Raw genomic sequence first — 23226 nt, 5'->3', positions numbered from 1 at the left:
AGAGATTTGGGAGATTAGAATATAGTTGAAATTGTGATGATCCAAGATACACGAGTGGTGCGTATGAAGAGCTAAGAAACCATATCGTTTCTAGGATTTCTTTATCTTTCAAAAAATGTACCTAGTAGTATTTTGAGACCCAGCAATAGAGTATACCTTTCTCCCCAGTGCTAACAATATTTCAAGAAAACCAGAGCATGGCAACTTGTCATTTGCACTGTTTTATTCTCTGACATAGCTAGCAATGCTATGGCTTTCAGTGCCTGACAGACAAAATTGGGCAGGAAGGAAGTTGGATCATTTGATCTGTTCTTCACCTGTTTGTACATTTAACAAATGACCTTAATGTGCTTATAAAATCTTCTCTTTAGTAGAAAAATGCAAACCTTATATATAGCTAGCTCTTGCTTATAAAGATTAAATAGATTATAGAAGAATAACAGGACTTGCAGGCTGCTTAGCATAAAATATAGAGTGATCTAGAGGGAGATGCAAGAATAATGGTAATCCTGCTGCAAATATTGTGTAAGAGACTTGTGAATACTGCACAGTAAATCTAGACCTTCCATGGGCACTCATTTAAAGGGAGAGTTCCTCAGAGTGGAACGTCGTCAGCAGCACATGTCTAATAGTTGCTTTCATTTTCATATGCTCATTCATTGAATAGGTCTGATTAATTAATACATGTCACCATCTGGTACTTAGCAAGCCTATTCATTTTTTAAATGTCGAAATTTCAGGGAATGGTGCACACCAATTAAAATCCTTAAAACTGGATTGTTTTGGTATAAAGTATGTGGGTAAGAGGACTTCATTGGAATTCAGCATGCATCTAAGGGTAAACACATCAACCTGAAGTCAATTAGAACAAAGGGAGTTAAGAAACAGGAAATTAAAGAAGAACTGTCCTTTTTCTGAATGAGTCTGCTCCTATATTGGGCTTTTCTTTTTTCTGTTTTTCTTTTCTTCCTAGCACTTGTGATTGTCCTCCCACCTTTTGTTTTTTTTTTTTTTTTGCGTTTCCTTTCTTCTTTCTCACACTCTATTTTTATTTTCTTTTTTTTTCCCCATTTCCTCATCTCTTTCTTACCCCGTCATTCCAGTCACACATTAAAACAAAAGAGTCGAATGGATAACTGTGTAGTGATACAGTAAAATCTTAGCTCTCTGTGTCCTAGAACTAGATTGAGTTATTTTCTAGGTAACTGTGAGCTTGAGTTCATTATTCTAACTAAAATGTTTTTAGTGCTTATGTGACCTACATTTTTTTAAAACATAGGCTAAGATTTGGAGTGCCTTTTCCTCATTCTATCTTTATTTTTCAAGTTTGCTATAATGGGTGTTTATTTTATAAATAAATAAAAAACTTAAAAACAAAGCCATTTGTATGAAAATCTTTCCAAAATACATTTCACACTTCTATTTTCTTCTCTCCTTATTAAATATAAGATTCTAAACATAATTTATCATTTACTTGATACCTTGCGATCATTAGCATCAAAGTCAGTCACAGTGCTATTATGGAAAATACAGTGATGACCTTAAGGTATATGGCTATATGCCCTATACCTTAACTAATCAATGAATTCAGTAAAGTTGCAGGATATAAATAAAATCCATATGCAGAAACCAGTTATATTTCTATACATAAAAAAATGAGATGCCTGAAAAAGAAATAAAATAATACCATTCACATAATAATACCATAGCACCAAAAAAACAATAAAATACTTAGAAATAAATTTAACCAAAGAAATGAAAAATTTGTACATTGAAAACTACAAGACTTTGATGAAAGAAATTGAAGAAGCTACAACAAATAGAAAGATACCTGGTGTTCATGGATCGAAGAATTAATATTATTAAAATGTCCATACTACCCAAAGCCACCTATAGATTCTATATAATTCCTATTTTCATACAAAGATTTTCATATTTTATCTTAATTCATTTAAACAATAGCTCTGTGAGGTAGATGATTATTATACTCATTTAATAGGAGCTTAGCAAATTAATTATGTAAATAATATCACAAGAGGAATCCTTACCTGACATAAAAGAATATTGTTTTTAAGCACTGCTTTTCAAACCTTAGTAAGTTATAGACACCTTTTAATTGATTAAAAAACTGCAGTCTTTCAGTATACATTATAGTAATTTTACTTAAATATGAACAAACAAAGTTAGGTATATATTCCTTATGTTTATATTTCTCATTTAGCTATAAACCAAAACTTATTTAAAAGTTAAGCACAAAAAAGCCTATAAATCTAATGACATGCAAATTAACATTATTTTAATGTGATAGATGATTGTTTACTGAAACTAAATTGTTGCTCACAATATGAGTATGGAGCTGCCTGCCACCCCACAAGTTTCTTGGCAGCTTTCATTATCATTGGCTCTCTTCTTCTGCCAAATTTCTTTCCAGGATATTGAAAATCCAAGATTGGTACAATGTACAGTGTGTGCACCATGCCATTTTGATCTTTACTTAGTGGGACAGTATCATTTGCATATTAAGTGAGCCTCCTTTTCTATTAATCCTTAAAATTAAAGTGGTGTGCCTGATGGCAGTTCAGAGTAGAAAAACAAATGTATGTATACATTTGTAATCATTTTGTAAATCCTGTAACTGCTTAGTTAATAAGTGGCTATTGCAATGATCCAGCATATGTTTATATTAATTTATTTTAAGTGGGTGTAAACTTTGCTTTCAGTTTAGTGTTGAAACTCTTTTGGAGACTCACAGACCTTTGAAAATATATACTGGATCCCAGTTTGAAAAGTACTCTTTTAATGTGTTTTTAAGGCATTTTTAAATAACTATTATAAAAATAATTCTTACCTATTTATTAGAACGGGTCTTCCAAATACCCTTACCAGGAAAGACTGTTACACTAGTTTATGGTCTCTTTGAAAGCAACAAATATATTTTTTTAAGTATTGTATAATTCAGACTTTTTCCCTTTAAAAAGTCTAAATATAAATGTTTTTCAGAATGTATTGTTTATTCTTTTCCATAGCTAGGGAAGGCAAAATTTAGTGTGGAAAAATAATACCTCCTACCAAACATACAAGTCATGGAAGAAAATAAAGCCTCCAGATACGATGAAGAGTGGTAACAAATGACAGTTTTGCTTCCTCTGATTATGTTGCTATAAAATTCAAGTATGATTTCTCTCAGAATGATTGACTGTTTTCTTATATCTCTTTCCTTTCTAATTTCTTTTTACCCTCTTCGTCATCTTTTTCTTGCCTTTGAATCTTGTACTGCCTTCTTTTCTCCTTTTCTTATTCTCTTCTTTTAAACCAGAGAGCACCTATCTTTTCTTCACATCTTTTTACAGTCTGGCATCTTCACTTGACAGCTCAGTAGTTGAGGGCAAGACAACTTCTAGCAGCATCCCACCATTCATTCTCAACCAGCCACTTCAGAGGTCCCTCCAAATAAGGGTGGCTCCTGACTCCAGCTGGACTAGATGAAAGGTCATGATTAATTTGCCTCAATATTCATTCGTTCAATACTCTGAAAGCACAAAAAGCACAACTTTGGGGCAGCCTAAATAGCTGATTGTATGTCTGTTAGTTTACTCCACGCTTGCTCTGCAGTGAGCACATGGACCTACCTGGCCCAACTCAAAGCTGAGCTGGGGGAAGCACATGTGTGCTTATTTCTAATGCTTCTTTGTTCAAGGTATAATTCCACTATGGTGGGCAGTGCTACTGCTGCTGAGTGGTTTGCCTTTCAGGTACCACCATGCTGATGTCTAAAGTAGCCTCTGGATGCCATCATGGGTAGCTGAGCTCTACCGTTTGTGCATACAAGCATTGATTCATCCATCCTGGCTCTTCCATTTACCAGATTTGTGACATTGGGCAAGTCTTAGTTTCTTCATTAGTGAAGTGGGGCTAATAGTAGTATATACATCATAGAGTTTTTGTGAGAACTGAGAGTTTTCATGGGTAAAGTGCTTCAGATAGTACCTGGGACTTAGTAGTAAATGGTACCTGGAATTATTATTATTCAGCAAACATTATTTCATATCTCATATTTTTCAAGCAATCCAAGAGATATAGAGAAGTTCCTTCTAGGAACTTATATAATTACAATACAACATGGTACTATATTAAAGGTATTTAAGGAATCAGGTAAAGTTTCAGCACTGATACCATTTGAACTGATTCTTGAAGGATAAATTGGGTTTTGCCAAATGAAACAGCATTAGAGGAAATATATTCCAGGCAGAGGGAACAGAATAAATTGTAAAAGACTATCAAGTCCTTAGCTGTTATTAGAAAACATTTTAACCTTTTCTCTGATGTGTACCATCTTAAGTAAGGGTCTAAGGTAGGTTCAGTGAACATTTTGGAACTTATAATCTTATAACAAGTTTATAATAATTACTATTATTTAACTAGTTCATCAAAAAGTTTGAATTTAAAAACTGGATTGGTATTAAGCAAGTTTTAGTTTCTTCTATAAACAGCAAAACCTTATGTCTTAAGATCTTCCCTATTCTGATGATAGCAAAGTACTGTAATGTGTGTGTGTGTGTGTGTGTGTGTGTGTGTGTGTGAGATCTCAAGGAGGTTTCTTTTACTCACGGAATTTCCACTTATGTACCAAATTAGAGCTGTGTTTTATCTCCTACAAATCTTTTCCTGCAGCTTTGCTTTCACTTCCTTTCCCCACCCTTTTAGTCATATGCTGAAGGTTTTAGCAGCTGTTGAGGTATGAGGTCAGCATTTTTACTGTGGAAGAAGGAAAAGTTGGGAACAGTGATATGAGGATACTTGTCACATTTTCTTTTCCTTTTTTTATATAAGTGACCCATATGTTCCATTACAAAAGCCTAATGAAAACGTGGACTTGTAAATTTTACCCTAGTTTCCTAGAGATGGATTGTGTAGAATGACATAGGCAATAGTTCCTTAGTGAGAGTATCCTTAAAAGCCTATTTACAGCAGTGAGGATTCTTGACTTTGTCTCTGTGGCAATGTGACAGATTTTATGAAGAGAAATAATGGCCTCTGGGAGTCACAGGTTTGGGGAAGGAACTTAGCAGTCCATTCCCCATCCTCCTTTATTATTAACAGATTTTCCTTGGGCACCTTTAGGAAATGTTGTATATATGGTGTTTATATACCACCTACAACACTCTCCCTCTTTTCGTTGACTTGGAAACTGCATTCAGCTTAAGGAGCTCCAGCTCTTTCTGCCCAGCCTGTTTATTGCAAGATTGAAATCCAGTGTGGATTTAATTGTTTAGTATCAAATTTGCTTTAAACTGTTGGACTAGAAGCAAACTAAGTATTGTCATTGTATAGCAGTAGAGAGAGTAAAAGCAGTAATAGGTTCTTAAAAAGCCGTCATGACTTGAAGTGCAATAAGTTACTCTTGAATAGCTTTATCTGCAGCCTGAATGGCTTTGGTCTTGAAAGCTGTCAAATATGAAACCATATTTTAGGTCTTGGAATTCTGGCTAGCTTCTAGGGGCAGCTTCAGCCATTAAACTCTCCCATTGACCATTTCATCTGAGGATTTGCTTTGAGATTATAAGGAATGTGGAGGCAAATGAGCTTTTCTTATCAAATATTCTATTTGGGTATTCCATATCAGACCGGTTTTTATTTTTCAGTTGACAGTCCTTTATTATTCAACTTAGGTAAGTCCATATCAGGTCTGTTTTGGCAAATAAATAGAGGACACCAGGTTAGATTGTCATATTTCCTATACTTAAGTGCCTTGGGAGACATTTTTTTTTTCTCAAGCATAACTTTGATGACTAGAGTTTTCTATTTTAGGGGTGTCAATGTTGAGCAGGCAAAGCTGCTAGCTATTGATTGCTATTGAAGTCATTTCACAAGGCAGTAAAGCCTAAGGACTGCTCTTTGGACAGAGCTACACCTGATACAGCTTCTCTTTGTGAGAGCCATTATAAATTAAAATAGTTATGGCACTGTCTTTAAGTGCACATCTTTGTCTCCAAACATAATTAGTGTTGAAAAACGAAAACCTCATAGTTAAGGCTTAGACAGCAGCTCCATCTTGTGCTTGCTAAAGGTGTTTGCTTGGTTCATCTCATGGTTTTATAGCAGCATGAATGCGGATGTACATAGAACTTCTAAAAGAATGTCAAATCCAAGGTCTCAGTTTTATTGATGAGTTTCTGTTGCACATGGCACTGACATAAGCTAATTGTGTTCCTAGTGAATGTGAATCTCTTTTGTCTATCCTGTGAGTAATGTTATAGCTGCTAATCAACTCAACAGCCATCCCTTGACAGAACTAACCTACTTGCACTCAAAGTAGGGAATTAGTTTTACTATTTATCAACCAGTCTTGGAAAAAGAAAATATACTGTACTGTTTATAAAGAGAAAATTTAATTCCTCTCACCACAGTGGATTTAGCTTGGTTAACAAGCTATTAGGCCAGGATGCCTTATTGTATTCAATGCCATGTAGTACTGAATAGACAGGGAATGTTGTTTTTTTGTTTTTGTTTTTGTTTTTTAAGAAAATTCTTGGTGATTGACAGGAACTGTTCCAAACATTAATAGAAATTACTTCTGAGTAACAGGATTACACGCGATTTCTGTTTTCTTTATGCTTTTCTTATTTCTCACAGAGAGCATATATAAAAGAAAAAATTAAAAACAAAGCATATCGTAGGTAGCTATAGCCTTGAGTCTCAGTTCCAGGTCTTTTTCATTTACTGTATGGGCTATCTTTCTGGGCCTCAGTTTTGCCTCATTTATAAAACAGAAGGATTGATCTAGGGGCCTACTCAGTTTTAACATTCTAAGTTTTGTGATTATTGGCCTCTTTTTCCTACTTTTTCAGCCTCTACCACTCATCTGTGTCTTTATCCAATATTAGCATTCAACATGATCTAGTTTCTGCCATCTTAAAATAAGGAAGTCCTTTCTAGACATACCCCTACTTTTCACCTAACTTCTCCAAAAAGTTACCTACGCTTAATCTCTCTTATCTCCTCACTCTTCAATGCACCAAAGTCTGCTTTCCATCTCCACCATTGCACCAAAATAGTTCATGCTAAGATCACCAATGAGCTTACAGCACCAAGTCCAGTGGGCACATTTAGGTCCTCATTCTCCATTACCTGCCAGCAGCATTTGAATAATTGTCTTCTTTCCCTTAATGAAATCTCATCTGGCTTCTGTGTCATCACACTTATAGCTATTATTTTTTAGTGTGTCTTTTTTTAATGTGTTCTAGTCTCAGGCTAATAGGAAATGATTTCATCAACTAAGGGATGTATCTTTCAGAATATTTGAAAGAGTAATAAATGCTTTCAAACACTTGAAAAATATATTTGAATCTTATTGAAACAGTAGTTCAGTGATCTCCAGCAAATAATGAACTTAGATTTTGGCTGGTTTGTTGGATTCTTCTTATGGAGTTCTTTGATCTTTCAGTCGGTACTTCTTCCACTGAGGCAGAGTGCTTTATGAGTATTGTTTATAAGGGGCTTAGCTTTGTGTGTGTGTATTTGCAATTCCACCAGCAGTGTATGAGGGTTCCTATTTCTCCACATCCTCTCCAGCATTTGTTATTACTTGTCCTGTTGATTATAGCTATCCCAACAGGTATGACATGGTATCTCATTGTGGTTTTGATTTGCATTTCCCTAATAGTTAGCGATGTTGAGCATCTTTTCATGTATGTGTTGACCATTTGTATGTCCTCTAGGGAGAAATGTCTGTTCAGGCCCTCTGCCCATTTTTTGATTGGATCATTTGGGGGTTTTTTTTGTTGTTGTTATTGAGTTATATGAGTTCTTTGTATATGTTGGATATTAAGCCCTTATCGGAGGCACTGCTTGCAAATATATTTTCCTATTCGGATGGTTGTCTCTGCCTTGTCAACAGTTTCTTTTGCTGAGCAGAAGCTTTTAAGTTTGGTGTAGTCCGATTCATTTATTTTAGCTTTTACTTCCCTTGCCTTTGAGGTCAGATTCATAAAATCCTCTTTAAGTCCAAGGTCTTTGAGTTTAGTTCCTGTGTTTTCTTCTAAGCACTTTATTGTTTCAGGTCTTCTATTCAGGTCTTTAATCCATTTTGAGTTAATTTTGGTGTGTGGTGATAGGCAGTAGTCTAGTTTCATTCTTTTGCAGGTGGCTTTCCAGTTTTCCCAGCACCATTTATTGAAGAGGCTTTTCTTTCTCCACTATATGTTTTTGGCTTTTATTTTGTCACCCTATTCTCCCGGCCTCTCAACCCCGCTCCCCTCTGTACATCACCAAATTGTCCACTATATTTATGAGTCTATTTTTGATTAGTTTGTTCTTTTTGTTCCTTAGATACTGCATCTTTTTAATATGTTGCTGTATTCAGTTTGCTATTATCTTTTTTAGGATTTTTGTATCTGTGTTCATGAGAGATATCAGTCTGTAACTTTCTTTTTTTCTGTTATCTTTACTAGGTTTTGGTATGAGGGTAATATTGGCCTCATAAAATGAGTTGGGAAGTATTGCCTCCTCTTCGATTTTTTGGAAGAGTTTGAGGAGAGTAGATATTAAGTCTTCTTTGAATGTTTGGTAGAATTCACTGGTGAAGCCATCTGGTCCTGGGCTTTTACTTTTTGGTAGGTTTTTTGATGATTGTTTCAATTTTTATATGGCTGATAGATCTATTCAGATTTTCAAGTTCTTCTTGATTCAGTCTACGAAGGTTGTATTTTTCTAAGTACTGGTCCATTTCCTCTAGGTTATTAAATTAGGTGTTATATACTGTTTCATAGTATTCTTTTTAAGATCCTTTGTATTTCTGCAGTGTCTGTCGTAATTTCCCCTCTTTCATCCCTGATTTTATTTGTGTCTTTTCTCTTTCTTTAGTGAGTGTAGCCAGGGGTTTGCCAATTTTATTATCCTTCTCAAAGAACCAGCTCTTTGTTGCATTTGTTTTTTTCTACTATTTTTTTTTTGTTTTCAATTTCCTTTAGTTCTGCTCTAATTTTGGTTATATCTTTCCTTCTGCCGACTTTAGGCTTCATTTGTTCTTCCATTTCTAGTTTTTTAAGGTGAAGCGTTAGGTTGTTTATTTGGGCTCGTTCTTGTTTTTGGAGATAAGCCTTTATCAATAAGAACTTTTCTCTTATGATTGCTTTTGCCGTGTCCCAAAAGTTTTGATATGTTGTACTATCATTATCATTTGTTTCTATGTATCTCTCTCTATTTTTTTCTGACCCAGTTATTCATCAGTAGCATGTTGTTTAATCTCCATGTATTTGTTGTTCTTCCTACTTTCTTTTTGCAGTTGATCTCTAGTTTCAAAGCACTGTGATCAGAGAATATGGTTGGTATGATGTCAACCCTCTTATATTTGTTGAGGCTATCTCTGTGTCCCAGTATGTGTTCAGTCCTTGAGAATGTTCCATGTGCATTAGAGAAGAATATATAAGCAGCTGTTTTGGGATGGAAGGCTCTGTAAATGTCAATTATTTCCAGTTTGTCTAATGTGTCATTTAAGGATGTTATTTCGTTATTGATTTTCTGTTTGGATGAGCTGTCCATATCCGACAGTGGGGTATTTAGGTCCCCTACTACGATGGTGTTTTAGTCTGTTTCTCTCTTTAGTTCTGTTAGTATTTGCTTTATTTTGGGGCTTCCTGATTGGGAGCATAGATATTAATAAGTGTTATGTCTTCTTGGTACATAACACTCAGAGCATAGATATTAATAAGTGTTATATGTCTTTATCATTATGAAGTGTCCCTCAGTATCTTTCTGTACCTTTTTGATATTGAAGTCTATTTTTTCCAATATTAGTACCCAACTCCTGCTTTTCTCTGAATGCCATTTGCTGGAAATATCATTTTCTACCCTTTCACTTTGAGTCTCTATTTGTCTTTGGAACTGAGATGTGTCTCCTGGAGGCAGCATATGGTTGGGTTTTGTTTTTTGATCCATTCTGCAACTCTTTGTCTTTTTATTGGTGAGTTCAGTTCATTTATATTTAGGTTGATTATTGCAATATGAAATCTGCTTATAGCCATTTTATCTTTTGCTTTCTGGTAGCTCGATGTTTCCATTGTTTCCTTTTTATGTGTTTCTGTTTTCTTTATTTTGGTTGGCTTTTGTGGATTTTCCCTCTTGGCCTTCTTGTTTTATGTCATATACTTCCATTCTAAATCTTTGCCCTGTGGTTACCACTATGAATATGAAAAGGATAGTTATATATATATAGTAGTTCCTTTTCTTCTGCCTGTGCCTTATCTCCATTCTCCTTTGTGAATTTGGATCTTTGAATCCTCCCCTTTTCAGTCATTGTTGTCTCATTTTGTCCCTATATATGCTGAATGTTCATTACTATCTTGCTATAGCAAATCTCTTCTTATTTTAAGCTTATAATGTCCTGGTCCTAGTAAGGGTTGCACTCCTCTGCTTCTATCAGCCTGCTAGTCTCTTTACTCCTAATTATGTTTTTTTTGTTATTGTTGGTTGTGGTGGTGGGTTTTTGTTTGTTTGTTTGTTTGTTTGTCATTTTGTTTTAGGTGAGCTGATCTCTTTCAGTATTTCCTGTAGTACAGGCCTCATAGTGGAGAAATTCCTAAGTTTTTGTATGTCTGAAAAGGTCTTTATTTCTCCTTCATATCTAAAGGCGAGCTTAGCTGGATACATTATTCTTGGCTGGTAGTTACTTTCACGTGATAGTTTAAATATTTGATTCCATTCCTTTCTGGCTTTTAAGGTCTGAGAAGTCTGATGATAATCTAATGGATTTCCTTTATACGTTACTGTTTTCTTCTCCCTGGCTGCCTTGAGAATTCTATCTTTGTCATTGATTTTTGATAACTTTAATACAGTGTGTTTTGGTGAAGGCCTTTTTGGGTTGAGATAATTGAGTGTTCTGTTGACTTCTTGAATTTCAAGCTCCATCTCATTCCTTAGATTTGGGGGGCAGGGGTGTTAAATCTCCTTGCTAAAGAACTCATTCTGCTCATCTAGTCATTTTTTAATTCCTGAAATTGTTGATATGATTCATTTTGGATCTCATTGAGTTTTTTCAGAAGTACCATCCTGAATCTCTATCATTTAAGTCGCATATTTCTATATCTCTAAGCTTATTATCTGGAGACTTTTCTCTTTCTTTCTTAGATGCTTTGTCGCCTTGATTGTTCGTTCATAGTGTTTAATGGACTGTTTCTTTGCCTGGACATTAATGGAAGTGTATTCTGCTCTTTTTTTTCCCCCCCAGAAAGAATATTATATAATGGGCCCTAGTCTGTTTCAAGGAAAGCACTTTTCTTTTAGTAGGTGGCGTCTAAGCCTCTTGGATCTATGCTTTATATAAAGTCTTAATAATGTCTTTTTTTCTCTTATAGATATTTAATCACACTTGCTAATCGCAGTCTCAGTTCCAGTCAGTTGTTAGTGTTAGTTTCTGTAGTGTTTCTTCTGGGGTTTCACAGTTTTCGGGCTTGGAGTCTATGGGGGGAAGGGCCTTGGTTTTGAAACCATGGTGGGTAAAAATCAACTGTTGTTTATCTTCCATTCCTACTTTTCTGCCGTCCCCGTTTCTCTGCTTTCTGACCTGATGACCTGGCACTGCCTCTGGCCACAGGGAGCTCACAGTTCTCCTGGGCAGAGCTGTTCAGGGAACTCACCACACTTTCTCCCCTCACCCTCCTCCTACAGGGAGTTCCGGCTGTGAGAGCAGCTTCTTTGTTTCTCCCAGTCCACTGCCTGACACTGGGGTTCTGACCTGTGGTATCTTTTATGTTCAGATGCCATGCTCTGACGTCCTGGAAGTTTGGCTGTTTTTCGTTGATTTTTGGATGTTCAGCTTATTGTTGTTTCAAGGGGATAGGTCTGGGGGCATCTCTCTGCCACGTTTCTGATGTCAGTCTGTGTATATATTTTTTTAAGAGAATATATTTTTCTTCTTTATAAGCATGTTGAAACTTGGCAAAAACTCTGGGTTTCTGACCAAAGCAAGGATCCTGTCACTGTCATTGTACAGGAATAGAGTTAACCTTTCCATTTATGAAAATAGTTCTTACATGTACATGCCTACTGCCAACTTTATTATAATATCCAATGTAGAAATGGAAGACTGTAGTGATGTTCTGTGGGAAGATCTGCAGCTATGTCCCTAAGATGAGAGAGAGCCACAAGATTTATTTTTAAAAAGATAAACCTTAAAACCAGCACATTTAATCAACCAGTGTTTATTCACCGTATTATACTAGACATGTAAAGATGAATAAGATGTAGCCCAGGCCTTAAAGAAACTCAAAAACTTCTTTAAGTGAGGAAACAGACAATTAAAAAATGAAAGTGCTTGTTCATCGAGATATGTCTGAATGGCTTTGATAGTGCCATGGAGTAGCCCAGTGGAATCTAGAGTTTAAGGCTACCTGATTTTCAAGACATATGCTAGAAGGGAGGCAAGGACCATATCATGAAAGCTAAGGGGCTTGTATTCCATACTATAACTCAGAGGTTCCATACCTCAATGCTCAAGGAATTACCTGGAGAATTTGTTGTAAAAAATCAGATTCCTGGACTGATCCCTCAGAGATTGACTCGGTACATCTAGGGTGGTTTCCTAGGTGGTTCTTATTTCGCTAGCAACCTGCAGTCTGCACACTGACATTTAGTAAGATTAAACCACAGAATAATTAAGCTAGATAAGAAGATGATCATATTAGCATTTTAGAAAGTAAAATTTGGTGGTAGTATAGAATAGTTGGAATCACCTGAGAATCTCATTAAAATGTGGATTCTAATCCAGTAACTCTGGGATTGACCCTAAGATACTGCCTTTCTAACAAGCTCCCAGATTAAATTGATAATGCTTAACTGACTACACCTTGACTGACAAGTGTAGAGAGGTTAGATTGGAATGGGGTGAGACTACAGATGCGAAGATCAGTTTTCAGTTTATTGCAGGAATCTAGGCAACAGATGGTGAATATTTGAATTATTCCGTGTCTGGTAATGGCAAGAACGAGTTCTAGTGAAATGTAATAAATAAAATTGGCAAGTCTAGGGAGTTAGTAAGATGTGGAGTTTGAAGTGAGGGGAGAGGTGTCAAGAATGGTCTAAAGGTTGAAGCTTAACAATTGAGGTGAATGATAGTGACATTAACTGAACTAGGATAAAAGACAAGAGTAAGAAGGGGTCTGGGGAGTAGAGGAGGGATAGAGTAAAATAGTTTCTTGAACTTGAGGAAAGAGGTAGTTAGAGGATTAGTTTTTAATGCATTGAGTTTGAGGAGTCTATGAGATATTCAAAATATATAGAGAGGGTAGAAGAAGAACCCACAGTGGCCTAAGAAATGTCAGATTGGTAGATAACAGAGCAGTTTTAAAGGCATTTCCGGGGGGAAAGTCACAGTATCATTGCCAGAGACATCAACTGAAGGATTAGATATGGTTCCAGAACAATGCATAAAATTATGGTTAAAAAACTAACTTTCTAAAGTGCTGATTGGCTAAAGGGAGTTCAGAATGTATTCAAATTAGTTTTTCTCTCAATCTTTTAATTTAAGGAACAGGGCCAATTTTATCAAGCTATTCATCATGAAAAGCCTCATGGTGCCTTTTGCATTCAGATTTTCTTCCTTTCCCCTCCCTATCCCCCACAGGTTGATCACATTTAACAAGAGCTGCTGTGATACATAGGGGAGGTGAAAACTAACGGATGAAGTATTGCCATGCACTGAAAGGAAAGCATTGTTTATGAAGTTCTATTTTAAAAAATGTCTGCTTGTAGCACCTTTACTGAACACGTTTGGAAACCTGGAGAATGCAAGAACTGCTTTAAACCTAAAAGCTTGCACCAGTTTCCCCCAGACCCTGAGAAGGCACCCATCACCCATGGCAATGTGAAAACTAATGCCAATCACAGTAACAACCACCGCATCAGGAACACCGGAAACTTCCGGCCTCCTGTGGCTAAAAAACCCACTATAGCTGTGAAGCCCACTATGATGGTAGCAGATGGGCAAAGTATATGTGGTGAGCTTAGTATCCAAGAACACAGTGAGAACAAACCTGTCATCATAGGGAGAAACCAAAACAGGACAGCCTTGACTCAGAAACCACTTAATAATAATAATGAAGAGGATATCGAAGGATTTAGCCGTGTTCCTAAACCTTACGACAATAATGATAGTGCAAAGAAGATACCAAATAACAATAATGGACTAACTGAAGTGTTGAAGGAGATAGCAGGCTTGGATACTACTCCTCAGATAAGAGGAAATGAAACAAACTCTAGAGAAACATTCTTAGAAAGAATAAATGATTGCTATAAACGATCATTGGAAAGAAAGCTTCCACCAAGTTGCATGATGGGTGGGATGAAGGATACTCAGGGCAAGCACGTTATTCTGAGTGGGAGCACAGAAGTGATCAGTAATGAAGGGGGCCGGTTCTGTTACCCAGAGTTTTCTAGTGGTGAGGAGAGTGAGGAAGATGAACTTTTCAGTAACATGGAGGAGGAGCATGAGAGCTGGGATGAGAGTGATGAAGAGCTGTTGGCCATGGAGATTCGCATGAGAGGGCAACCTCGCTTCGCAAACTTTAGGGCAAACACTTTATCTCCTGTTCGATTCTGTGTGGACAAAAAATGGAATACTGTTCCTCTACGAAATAAGTCTCTGCAGAGAATCTGTGCTGTAGATTATGATGACAGTTATGATGAAATCCTGAATGGTTATGAAGAGAATTCCATGGTCTCCTATGTACCAGGAAGTATTCAGAGCATGGTGTCATCTGACTCCACATCACCAGAATCTTCTTTAACAGAAGAATCACGTTCAGAGACAGCCAGTAGTATATCCCAGAAGATTTGTAATGGGGGAGTATCTCCTGGTAACCCAGGAGATTCTAAGGACATGAAGGAAAGTGAGCCCAATTATGAAAGTCTCTCTGGCAATAATCAGGAGAAAGATTTATCACAAGCATCCAGAAGCTCAGTGAAAGTTCCAGAGACACATAAAGCAGTCCTTGCTCTCCGATTAGAAGAGAAAGATGGCAAGATTGCTGTACAAACTGAGAAGGAAGAAAGTAAAGCCTCTACGGATATTGCTGGCCAAGCAGTAACCATAAACCTCATTCCTGTAGAAGAACAAGCGAAGCCCTACCGTGTTGTGAATCTTGAACAGCCATTGTGCAAGCCATATACTGTTGTGGACGTGTCCGCAGCCATGGCCAGTGAGCACCTGGAGGGCCCTGTTAATAGCCCCAAGACAAAAAGCTCATCTTCTACTCCAAACTCTCCAGTAATATCACCTGCATTGACATCAGGACTCATAAGTGCCCATTCCCAGAAATCCAGTGCAATTCGATACCAGGAAGTTTGGACTTCTAGTACTAGTCCACGACAAAAGATCCCTAAGGTAGAATTAATTAGTAGTGGAACTGGACCAAATGTCCCTCCAAGGAAAAACTGTCACAAATCAGCACCTACTTCACCTATAGCTACAAACATTTCCTCCAGAACCATCCCTGTTAAGTCACCTAATCTGTCTGAAATAAAATTTAATAGTTATAACAATGCTGGTATGCCACCTTTTCCAATAATCATTCATGATGAGCCGGCTTATGCTCGGAGTTCCAAAAATGCTGTCAAGGTTCCTATTGTAATCAATCCAAATGCATATGACAATCTAGCCATTTATAAAAGTTTTCTCGGAACAAGTGGAGAACTTTCAGTGAAGGAAAAAACCACAAGTATAATAAGCCATACTTACGAAGAAATAGAAACTGCAAGCAAAGTGTCTGATGACACCACTAGCAAACCCACTGAATGCCCCCAAGCTAAAGGGTTTTCAAACAGCACAGAGCGTAAAAGGGGCTCAGTGGCTCAGAAGGTCCAGGAATTTAACAGCTGTCTTAACAGAGGTCAGTCTTCACCACAGAGAAGCTATAGTTCCAGCCACAACTCCCCAACAAAGATCCAGAGAACCATTCAAGAACCTGTTGCCAAAATAGAAGGCACTCAGGAGTCTCAGATAGTGGGCAGTGGCAGCAGCACCAGGGAGAAAGCAAGTACAGTGCTTTCTCAGATTGTGGCTTCTATCCAACCCCCACAGTCTCCTCCAGAAATGCCCCAGTCTGGCCCTAAAGCTTGCAGTGTGGAAGAGCTATATGCAGTTCCCCCAGATGTTGATGCTGCTAAGAGTACACCAGTCCGGCCCAAATCTCTCTTTACGTCTCAGCCCAGTAGTGAGGCTGAAGCACCTCAGACCACAGAAAATCTTACCACCAAAGTACAGAAAGATCCTCTGGCAAAGCCAGTCACCACCTCTCCCTCCAAATTAGTGACTAATCCCCAAGGTGAGCTACCACCTCCTTTTCCCCCACCACGCTCTACTTCCTCCCCTTACCATGCAAGTAACCTTTTGCAGAAGCATTTCACCAACTGGACAAAGCCAGCCAGCTCTACCAGGTCAACAGAAGCCGAATCAGTTTTGCACTCTGAAAGCAGCAGGCGGGCAGCTGATGCAAAACCTAAACGCTGGATATCATTTAAAAGCTTCTTCCGCCGTCGGAAAACAGATGAGGAGGATGATAAAGAGAAAGACCGAGAGAAAGGGAAACTGGTGGGCCTGGATGGCACAGTCATCCACATGCTGCCCCCTCCTCCAGTTCAGCGCCATCACTGGTTCACAGAGGCAAAAGGAGAATCCAGTGAGAAGCCAGCCATCATCTTCATGTACAGGTGCGACCCTGCCCAAGGCCACCTCAGTGTGGATCAGAGCAAGGCCAGGGCAGACCAGTCAGCAATCATGGAGAAGGGTGGAACAGAGGATGGTTTACTACAGGACCTAGAGAAGAAAAGGAGTCATTCTTCTCCACAGATTCCTAAAAAAATTCTCAGGTATGTAAAATAGACTGGCAGAATATGGGAAATTTTTAAACACATTTTCAGGTCCTAAGTTTTTTTATATCTTTAAGATTACAGAAGAGCCATTTTTGTTTGTAAGTAGCACTTAGTGGCCATCTATCTATAACTGCATTCCAAGATTAGCATATTATTAAAGTGATCTTATTGCATTGGACAAGATTTATGGCCCTGGAACTTTAAAGTAGCCTGCTACATTCTGGTGAATGCAGAGGAGCTTTCACCTAGAAAAGCAAATAAATCCATAACACCTTAATAGCAATAAATAATATGTTACTTTGAAATGCTATGATAGTGTGCAGACAAAACAGGATTAAATGAATAAATGGTGGTACTGTTCTTCCCCTCACTGTAGATGACATAAAACTCTTCAAGCAATTCTTTTTGGCTCACCAAGTTGTTATCTCTATATGCAGTAGTTTATTTTAAGGGAATATTTGGTTTTTCATTGCTGTCTCTTTCTGTCCTTCCAAGTGTTGCAGAGTGGAGTGGGGGTGGGGCATAGTGTACAAGCTGTTAATAGTTATTTCGCATGTAAATGAGATTGGAGACATTGGTTATTGATATTGAGACCTATGCTTTAATCCTCAGTTCAGCCAGGCAGAGTGTATACCCACATCAGTTCTCTAGGCATTAGTTTTCTTTAATACTGTAATAACTGTTTAATGATTATCTACTCTGTGTAAGGCACATCCCAAATATTTATCTCAAATCCTTATGACAGTCCTACAGATTGGTTGTACTCTTCAGATGAGGAAACTAAAAATCTAGTAAGTTAAGAATTGACCACATTTACACAGCTAGTCAGAGTCAGAATTCAAACCCTGATCTGCCTCACTCTAAAGCTTGTATTCTTCCTATAATGTTAACATTGTTAATCAATGCAAGATCAAACAAAATTTTTATATTTTGTCTTTTAATGATTCACAAACTTTAGGAAGCTTAAGTTTTTTCTTTCTCATTTGTATTGTAAGCATCATTAATGAACTACCAATAAAAACAAGGAACTACTATCCCAGTTTTGTAATAAATGGGATGTTTTCCTTATATCTCCTGTCTTTTTATGCTTAGAGATATGCTCCAGGTGCTTCATTCATCTGATTCTGAGTCATCCTCCCTCCTGATTGACAGTAAAACTTCTGTAACAGGTGTGATCTCTCTGGCAAGGACAATAAACTGGGCAGATTCTCTCACCAGCTTTTTTTTTTTTAGAAAAGTATAAATAAAAATGAAGTAATCACTTAATGCCTTCACTTTTTCTAACAAAATGCTAGGAAATTTTATATATATTCTTTACTAAAATAAGCTTTTTACATACCTACAAATTGTTGTCGACATGCTAGCAAGTTCCTGTTTTCCTTAATTCCATGTAATACCAAAGCAATAGAATAGTGATTATAAATGTACTCCTGGTAGTACATTTATAATAGTGTGTCATTGGTAGTTGAAAGTGGATGATAGAGTGTTGTAGTCCAGTAGTAATAAAATGCATGTATTACAAGTTAGTGTTTTTCTTAGGAAAGAAGCAATTTAGACAGCACATGGTTGCAGTTACTTGTGAGGGAATGTCAGATAGTTCTTGCAGATTAGAATGGCTATGGGATATTTACCAACATCCTGGAAGGCAGAGCCAAGGAATTATTTGGCCTCTCTTCTATAGGATGAAACTCTCTACTTTAGCTTCATGCCACTGATATGTAGGCATGAGGATGGCCCAGGCCCTTGGCGTGATAGACTTCTTACTATACAGTTTATATTTTCACAGATTTGGTAATACATGGGCCAGTCATATCTTCTAAAATGTATCAGTTCTTTATAGGTAACATTCATGAATCCAGATGATGTGATTAGTTTTTCTCATGGGTTCTCAGGTTTAACCATACATTACAACAATAACTGGAGGGCTGTGAAACACAGATTGCTGGCCCCCAACCCCGTAGTGTCTGATTCAGTAGGTCTGAGGTGGGTCCTAATAATTTGTGTTTCTAGCAATCTCAGGTGATGCTGATGCTGCTGGTCCTGGGGCCACACCTATGGAACCACTCTTATCTCTTACCACCATTCTAAAGATACGTGCTGTATCTAACTAAAGCAATTTTGAGGTATTACGCTTTTCTTAGAGGCACACGGGAATTTTCACATTTCATAACGTCCAAGACTAAGTAGAAAAGAGGTATTAAATAGTTTTTTTAGCTTTTCAAAAAGTTTAAAACATGAATACACATATTGAAAACTATACACCATTTGTTTTACAATAATCACCTCATTTACTTGGAGACACCGCTGTTATTTTTCTGAAGCAACTTCGAGAGGAAAAACATTCCTTTCAAATGTCAACATTTATGTTTCTGGTTTGCCAGCAGTGTAATCATTAAGTCACCATGCTGTACCTGGAAATACACTGCTGTATGAAATGAATATACAAGTTTTTCTATGAGTAAATGATTCCAAATCCAAACATAAGGAATAAGGAATGAAAAATACTGAAGGCCAGGATGTAGGCTCTGAAACATGAGGGACTTTGAAGAGCCTTTTATTATGGGATTAAGTTGTCACTAAGTTCATTTATTTGACCGTTCAGGCAACATAAATTGAGTATTTAACAGTGTCAATAGGGACAAATGGGGAAATTTTCACACTGCTGAAATAATTGGGTTTTATGTTAGCTTCGGCTGTCTGTCTGGTCCTTCTGTGTACAGTGGCTATAATGATACCTATCATATAGAATTAGAGGATATAATGAGAAAATATGCAAAAGAATTAGCACAGAGTCTTGTATGTATTGGGTATTTTAAAATGATAGTAGCCCCTCTGCTCTCAGTATGATAAATGCTAAAACAATGTTTATGCGGAGTGGCACAGAAGCACAAAAATCAGCTTAAAGGAGACATCTCAAAAATGAAATACAAACCAGGTCTTAAAAGACAAATAAGACTTTGCCAGCTGGTTATAAAAGACATTGTAGGCAAAAAGAATAACATGCAAAGTCACAGAGATGATTATGGCAAACAGGAGCAGGACAGGTGACTGGAAAAGGATAATGAATAGACCAGTGGTTCTTCAAATGTGGTTCATACAAGGTCAAATAGTGACCCTGCAAAATTCACCATTTTCATAATACTAAGACATTATTTGTCTTTTTCACTGTTACAACAGGTAAAACTACTTATACCTTAGCACAAATCAAAGTCATGCCACCATATTATACTAATAGGTTTAAAAAAGAAAATCCAAAACATTGGTTTCACTTAAGAATGTCCTTGATGAAGTTGTAAATGTTATTAAATCTCAACCCTTGAATATACGGCTGTTTAAAAATATATATCTGTGTGATTAAACGGAAAGTACACATGGAGTACTTCTGCTGGATACCAAAGTTTAATAGTTGTCTTAATGAAAAACACTTGTGAAATAGTTTGTTTCAAAATTTGAATTACAAAGCCCCTTTTTTCATGGACCATCTCAAAAGAACAAGTGGCTGATGAATTGTGGTTGTTCACTCTTGGACGTTTGGCAGGTATTTTCTTAAGAATGAATGTAGTGAGCCTATTCAGCAGAAACAACTGGGAATATTTGTTGTCAATGATAAAATTAAAACTTTAAAGCAAAAATAAGAAAGAATTTTTGAAAACTTTTATTTATCACCATGACCTTGATGGCTTGTTAATACTTGAACATTTTTCTGATGAGATTGTTGGGGATATTAGCAAAAAGATTTTTCAATATTATATAATGAAATGTGTCAACATTTGGAAGAGCTGCTTAACTCAGTGAACTAATAACTTCCAAATGACCCATGAGTAAAAGATCTGTGAGTAAAACTGCAAGTTAGACCAATGGATTTTAATGTTACTGAACACAAAAAGTTCATTGATATGGTTTCAGATTCCACATTGAAAGTTACCCTTAAGGAACTACCACTTACCAAGTTCTGGTATAGTACCAAGGAGGAAAATTCACAATTATGTAAAAGGCCACTAAGGTACTCTTCCCTTTCCTGCTAGATTTTTTTCATATAATTTAGCCAAAATAACTTATCACAGTAGATTGAATGCAGAAACACATATGAGAATTTAACTGTCTTCTATTAAGCCAGATATGAGAGATTTGAAAAAAATATTGTTTAGGTTAATACTTAAAGGGTTTATTATTTTCTAATGAATTAATAACTTTTAAATTTTTCTCAGTTTTAATTGCGAATATAATAAATGTCAGTAGATAAGGGCTCACGTAAACAAGAGCCCTTGCCGTTCTCAATGATTTTTAACTGTATAAAGGAATCCTGAGAAGAAAGTTTGAGGACTGCTGAGACAGACAGTGAATAGCCTTGCATGATACATTGAAACATTTGGCCTTTATCATGTAGATTTTGTAAGCAGAAAGTTTTTAAGAGGGAAGGTAGTGTGAGTTGAGATTTAAAAAAAATTTTTAAATAAAAATCTCTTCTGGCATTAGTACTGAAAATGGGCTGAGAGGTGGAAACACCAGTGACAGGTATACCAGTTAAATTTTGGCTTAGGAATGTACTCATGGGCATCATTTCTATCTGGCTAGTCTGGATCAAGAGAACTTAATTGAGTGTGGTTAGTCTGGTTTGTGACCAGGAGGGAATTGCTCCACTGTCGCTTTTAGCAGCAGTAGCCTGTCTACCATCTCTGCAACTCTGGTGTCCACAGATTAGGGGATAATATTGCATAATGAGCAAATGCAAGCACTGGAATCAGACAAAGATTTGAATCACACCACTGGTGTGACTTTGTACTTAACTTTTCTAAGCGGAGGCTTCCCAACCTATACAATAGTGATCATAATACCTAGCTTATGGAGATATTATGAGGACTAAATATGTACCTGTAAAGCAGCTAGCTGTACAAGTTGACCTCTTTACAAATTATGCTTAGGGCACAAGAACTTAAGATAATCCTTGTTTAATGTTTTGCCCTGCCAATCTATTCATAGAACAGCCAAGTCTCTTTCTTAAATGTAAATTCAGTCATTTCCCCACACTGAACAAGGCCCTATATATGTGACCTCTGTCTACCTGTTTAATCTTACTCTCTTGCTCATGAACCTCTGATTAATCTGGCTTTTCTTTTTTCTGAGTGCTTTGTTTGTAATGTTGACCATGGAATCAGTACTACAGGACTACCTTTTAATGTAAACCATCTTAAAATGGGTCCTTTTATTTATTTTCATTTTATTTTAAACTTTATCTTTATTTTTTATTTTTTTAATTGAAGAAATGATTTAAATTTTTTTCCTCCCATCTACCTCCCCCCTCCCTCGTCCCCTCTACCCTCTGGTAACCACTAGTCAGTCCATTGTTCATGTCCATGAGTCTCTGTTTGTTTGTCCTGTTCATTTATTGCTTTTAGGTTTATATCCCACATATAAGTGATAGCATGTGATTTTCAACTTTTTCTGTCTGACTTATTTCACTTAATATGATTTTCTCAAGGTCCATCCAAGTTATTGCAAATAGCAGTATTTCATCTCTTCTTATGGCTGAGTAATATTCCATTGTATATATGTACCACAGCTTCTTTATCCAGTCATCTATCATAGGACACTTCGGTCGCTTCCATGTCCTGGCCACTGTGAATAATGCTGCTATGAACATCATCTTTTAGATATGAGTTTTCAAGTCTTTGGGGTAAATACCCAGTAGAGGGATTGCTGGATCATATGGTAGATCCATTCTTAGTTTTTTGAGGGCCTTCCTTACTGTTTTCCATAGTGGCTGTACCAATTCGCAGTCTCACCAGCAGCGTATGAGGGTTCCTATTTCTTCACATCCTCTTCAGCATTTGTTATTACTTGTTCTGTTGATTATAGCTATTCTAACAGGATATTTAAAATTTTTTATGATAGAAAATTTTAAACATATACAAACATAGATAGATTGGTAAGATGAAATATCATTTACCCCAGACCCACACTTCAACAAATAACAATTTATGACCAATTTTGTTTCATCTATACCTCTATCCCCTTCCTTCCATTATTTTTAAGCAAATTCCAGACATCATTTCACTTCGTAAATATTTCAGTATGTATCTCCAGAAGGTAAGTTCTTTTTTTTCCCCATCATAACCATATTACTAAAAAGGGTTCTTTAAACTTTAATGGCTAAGCCCTGGCTAAACATCATCTGGTATCAAGACTTTAAATATTATGTATGTTCTGATGACTCCCACATTTGTATCTTCATCCTTGATCTCTCTCTTATGATTACATAACAAGTATCCAGTTGGTATCTCCACTTAAATTTCAAATGGACATCTCAAATGAAACATATCCAAAACGGAACTCTTGATTTTTCCTACAAATCTATTCCATCTA

General features: G+C 36.7%; 1 protein-coding gene across 18 annotated transcripts in view; it reads left to right on the top strand.

Annotated features, from left to right (window-relative positions):
* PEAK1 (pseudopodium enriched atypical kinase 1) overlaps positions 1 to 23226 on the top strand; it is a 256260-nt gene that overhangs the window by 176579 nt on the left and 56455 nt on the right. For all 18 annotated transcript variants that reach the window (XM_039856423.1, XM_039856428.1, XM_039856435.1 and 15 more), the window contains one exon: positions 13619 to 16860. In XM_039856423.1, the coding sequence (XP_039712357.1) occupies positions 13733 to 16860 (3128 nt within the window). In that variant the 5' untranslated portion in view covers positions 13619 to 13732. The remainder of the gene's footprint in view (positions 1 to 13618; positions 16861 to 23226) is intronic.

The sequence above is a fragment of the Pteropus medius genome, unplaced genomic scaffold (genome assembly GCF_902729225.1).
Source record: "Pteropus medius unplaced genomic scaffold, Ma_sr-lr_union100, whole genome shotgun sequence".
NCBI classification, from domain to species: Eukaryota; Metazoa; Chordata; class Mammalia; order Chiroptera; family Pteropodidae; genus Pteropus; species Pteropus medius.
Note: the sequence above shows the minus strand (reverse complement) of the source record. Positions and strands in the feature narration are given on the sequence as shown.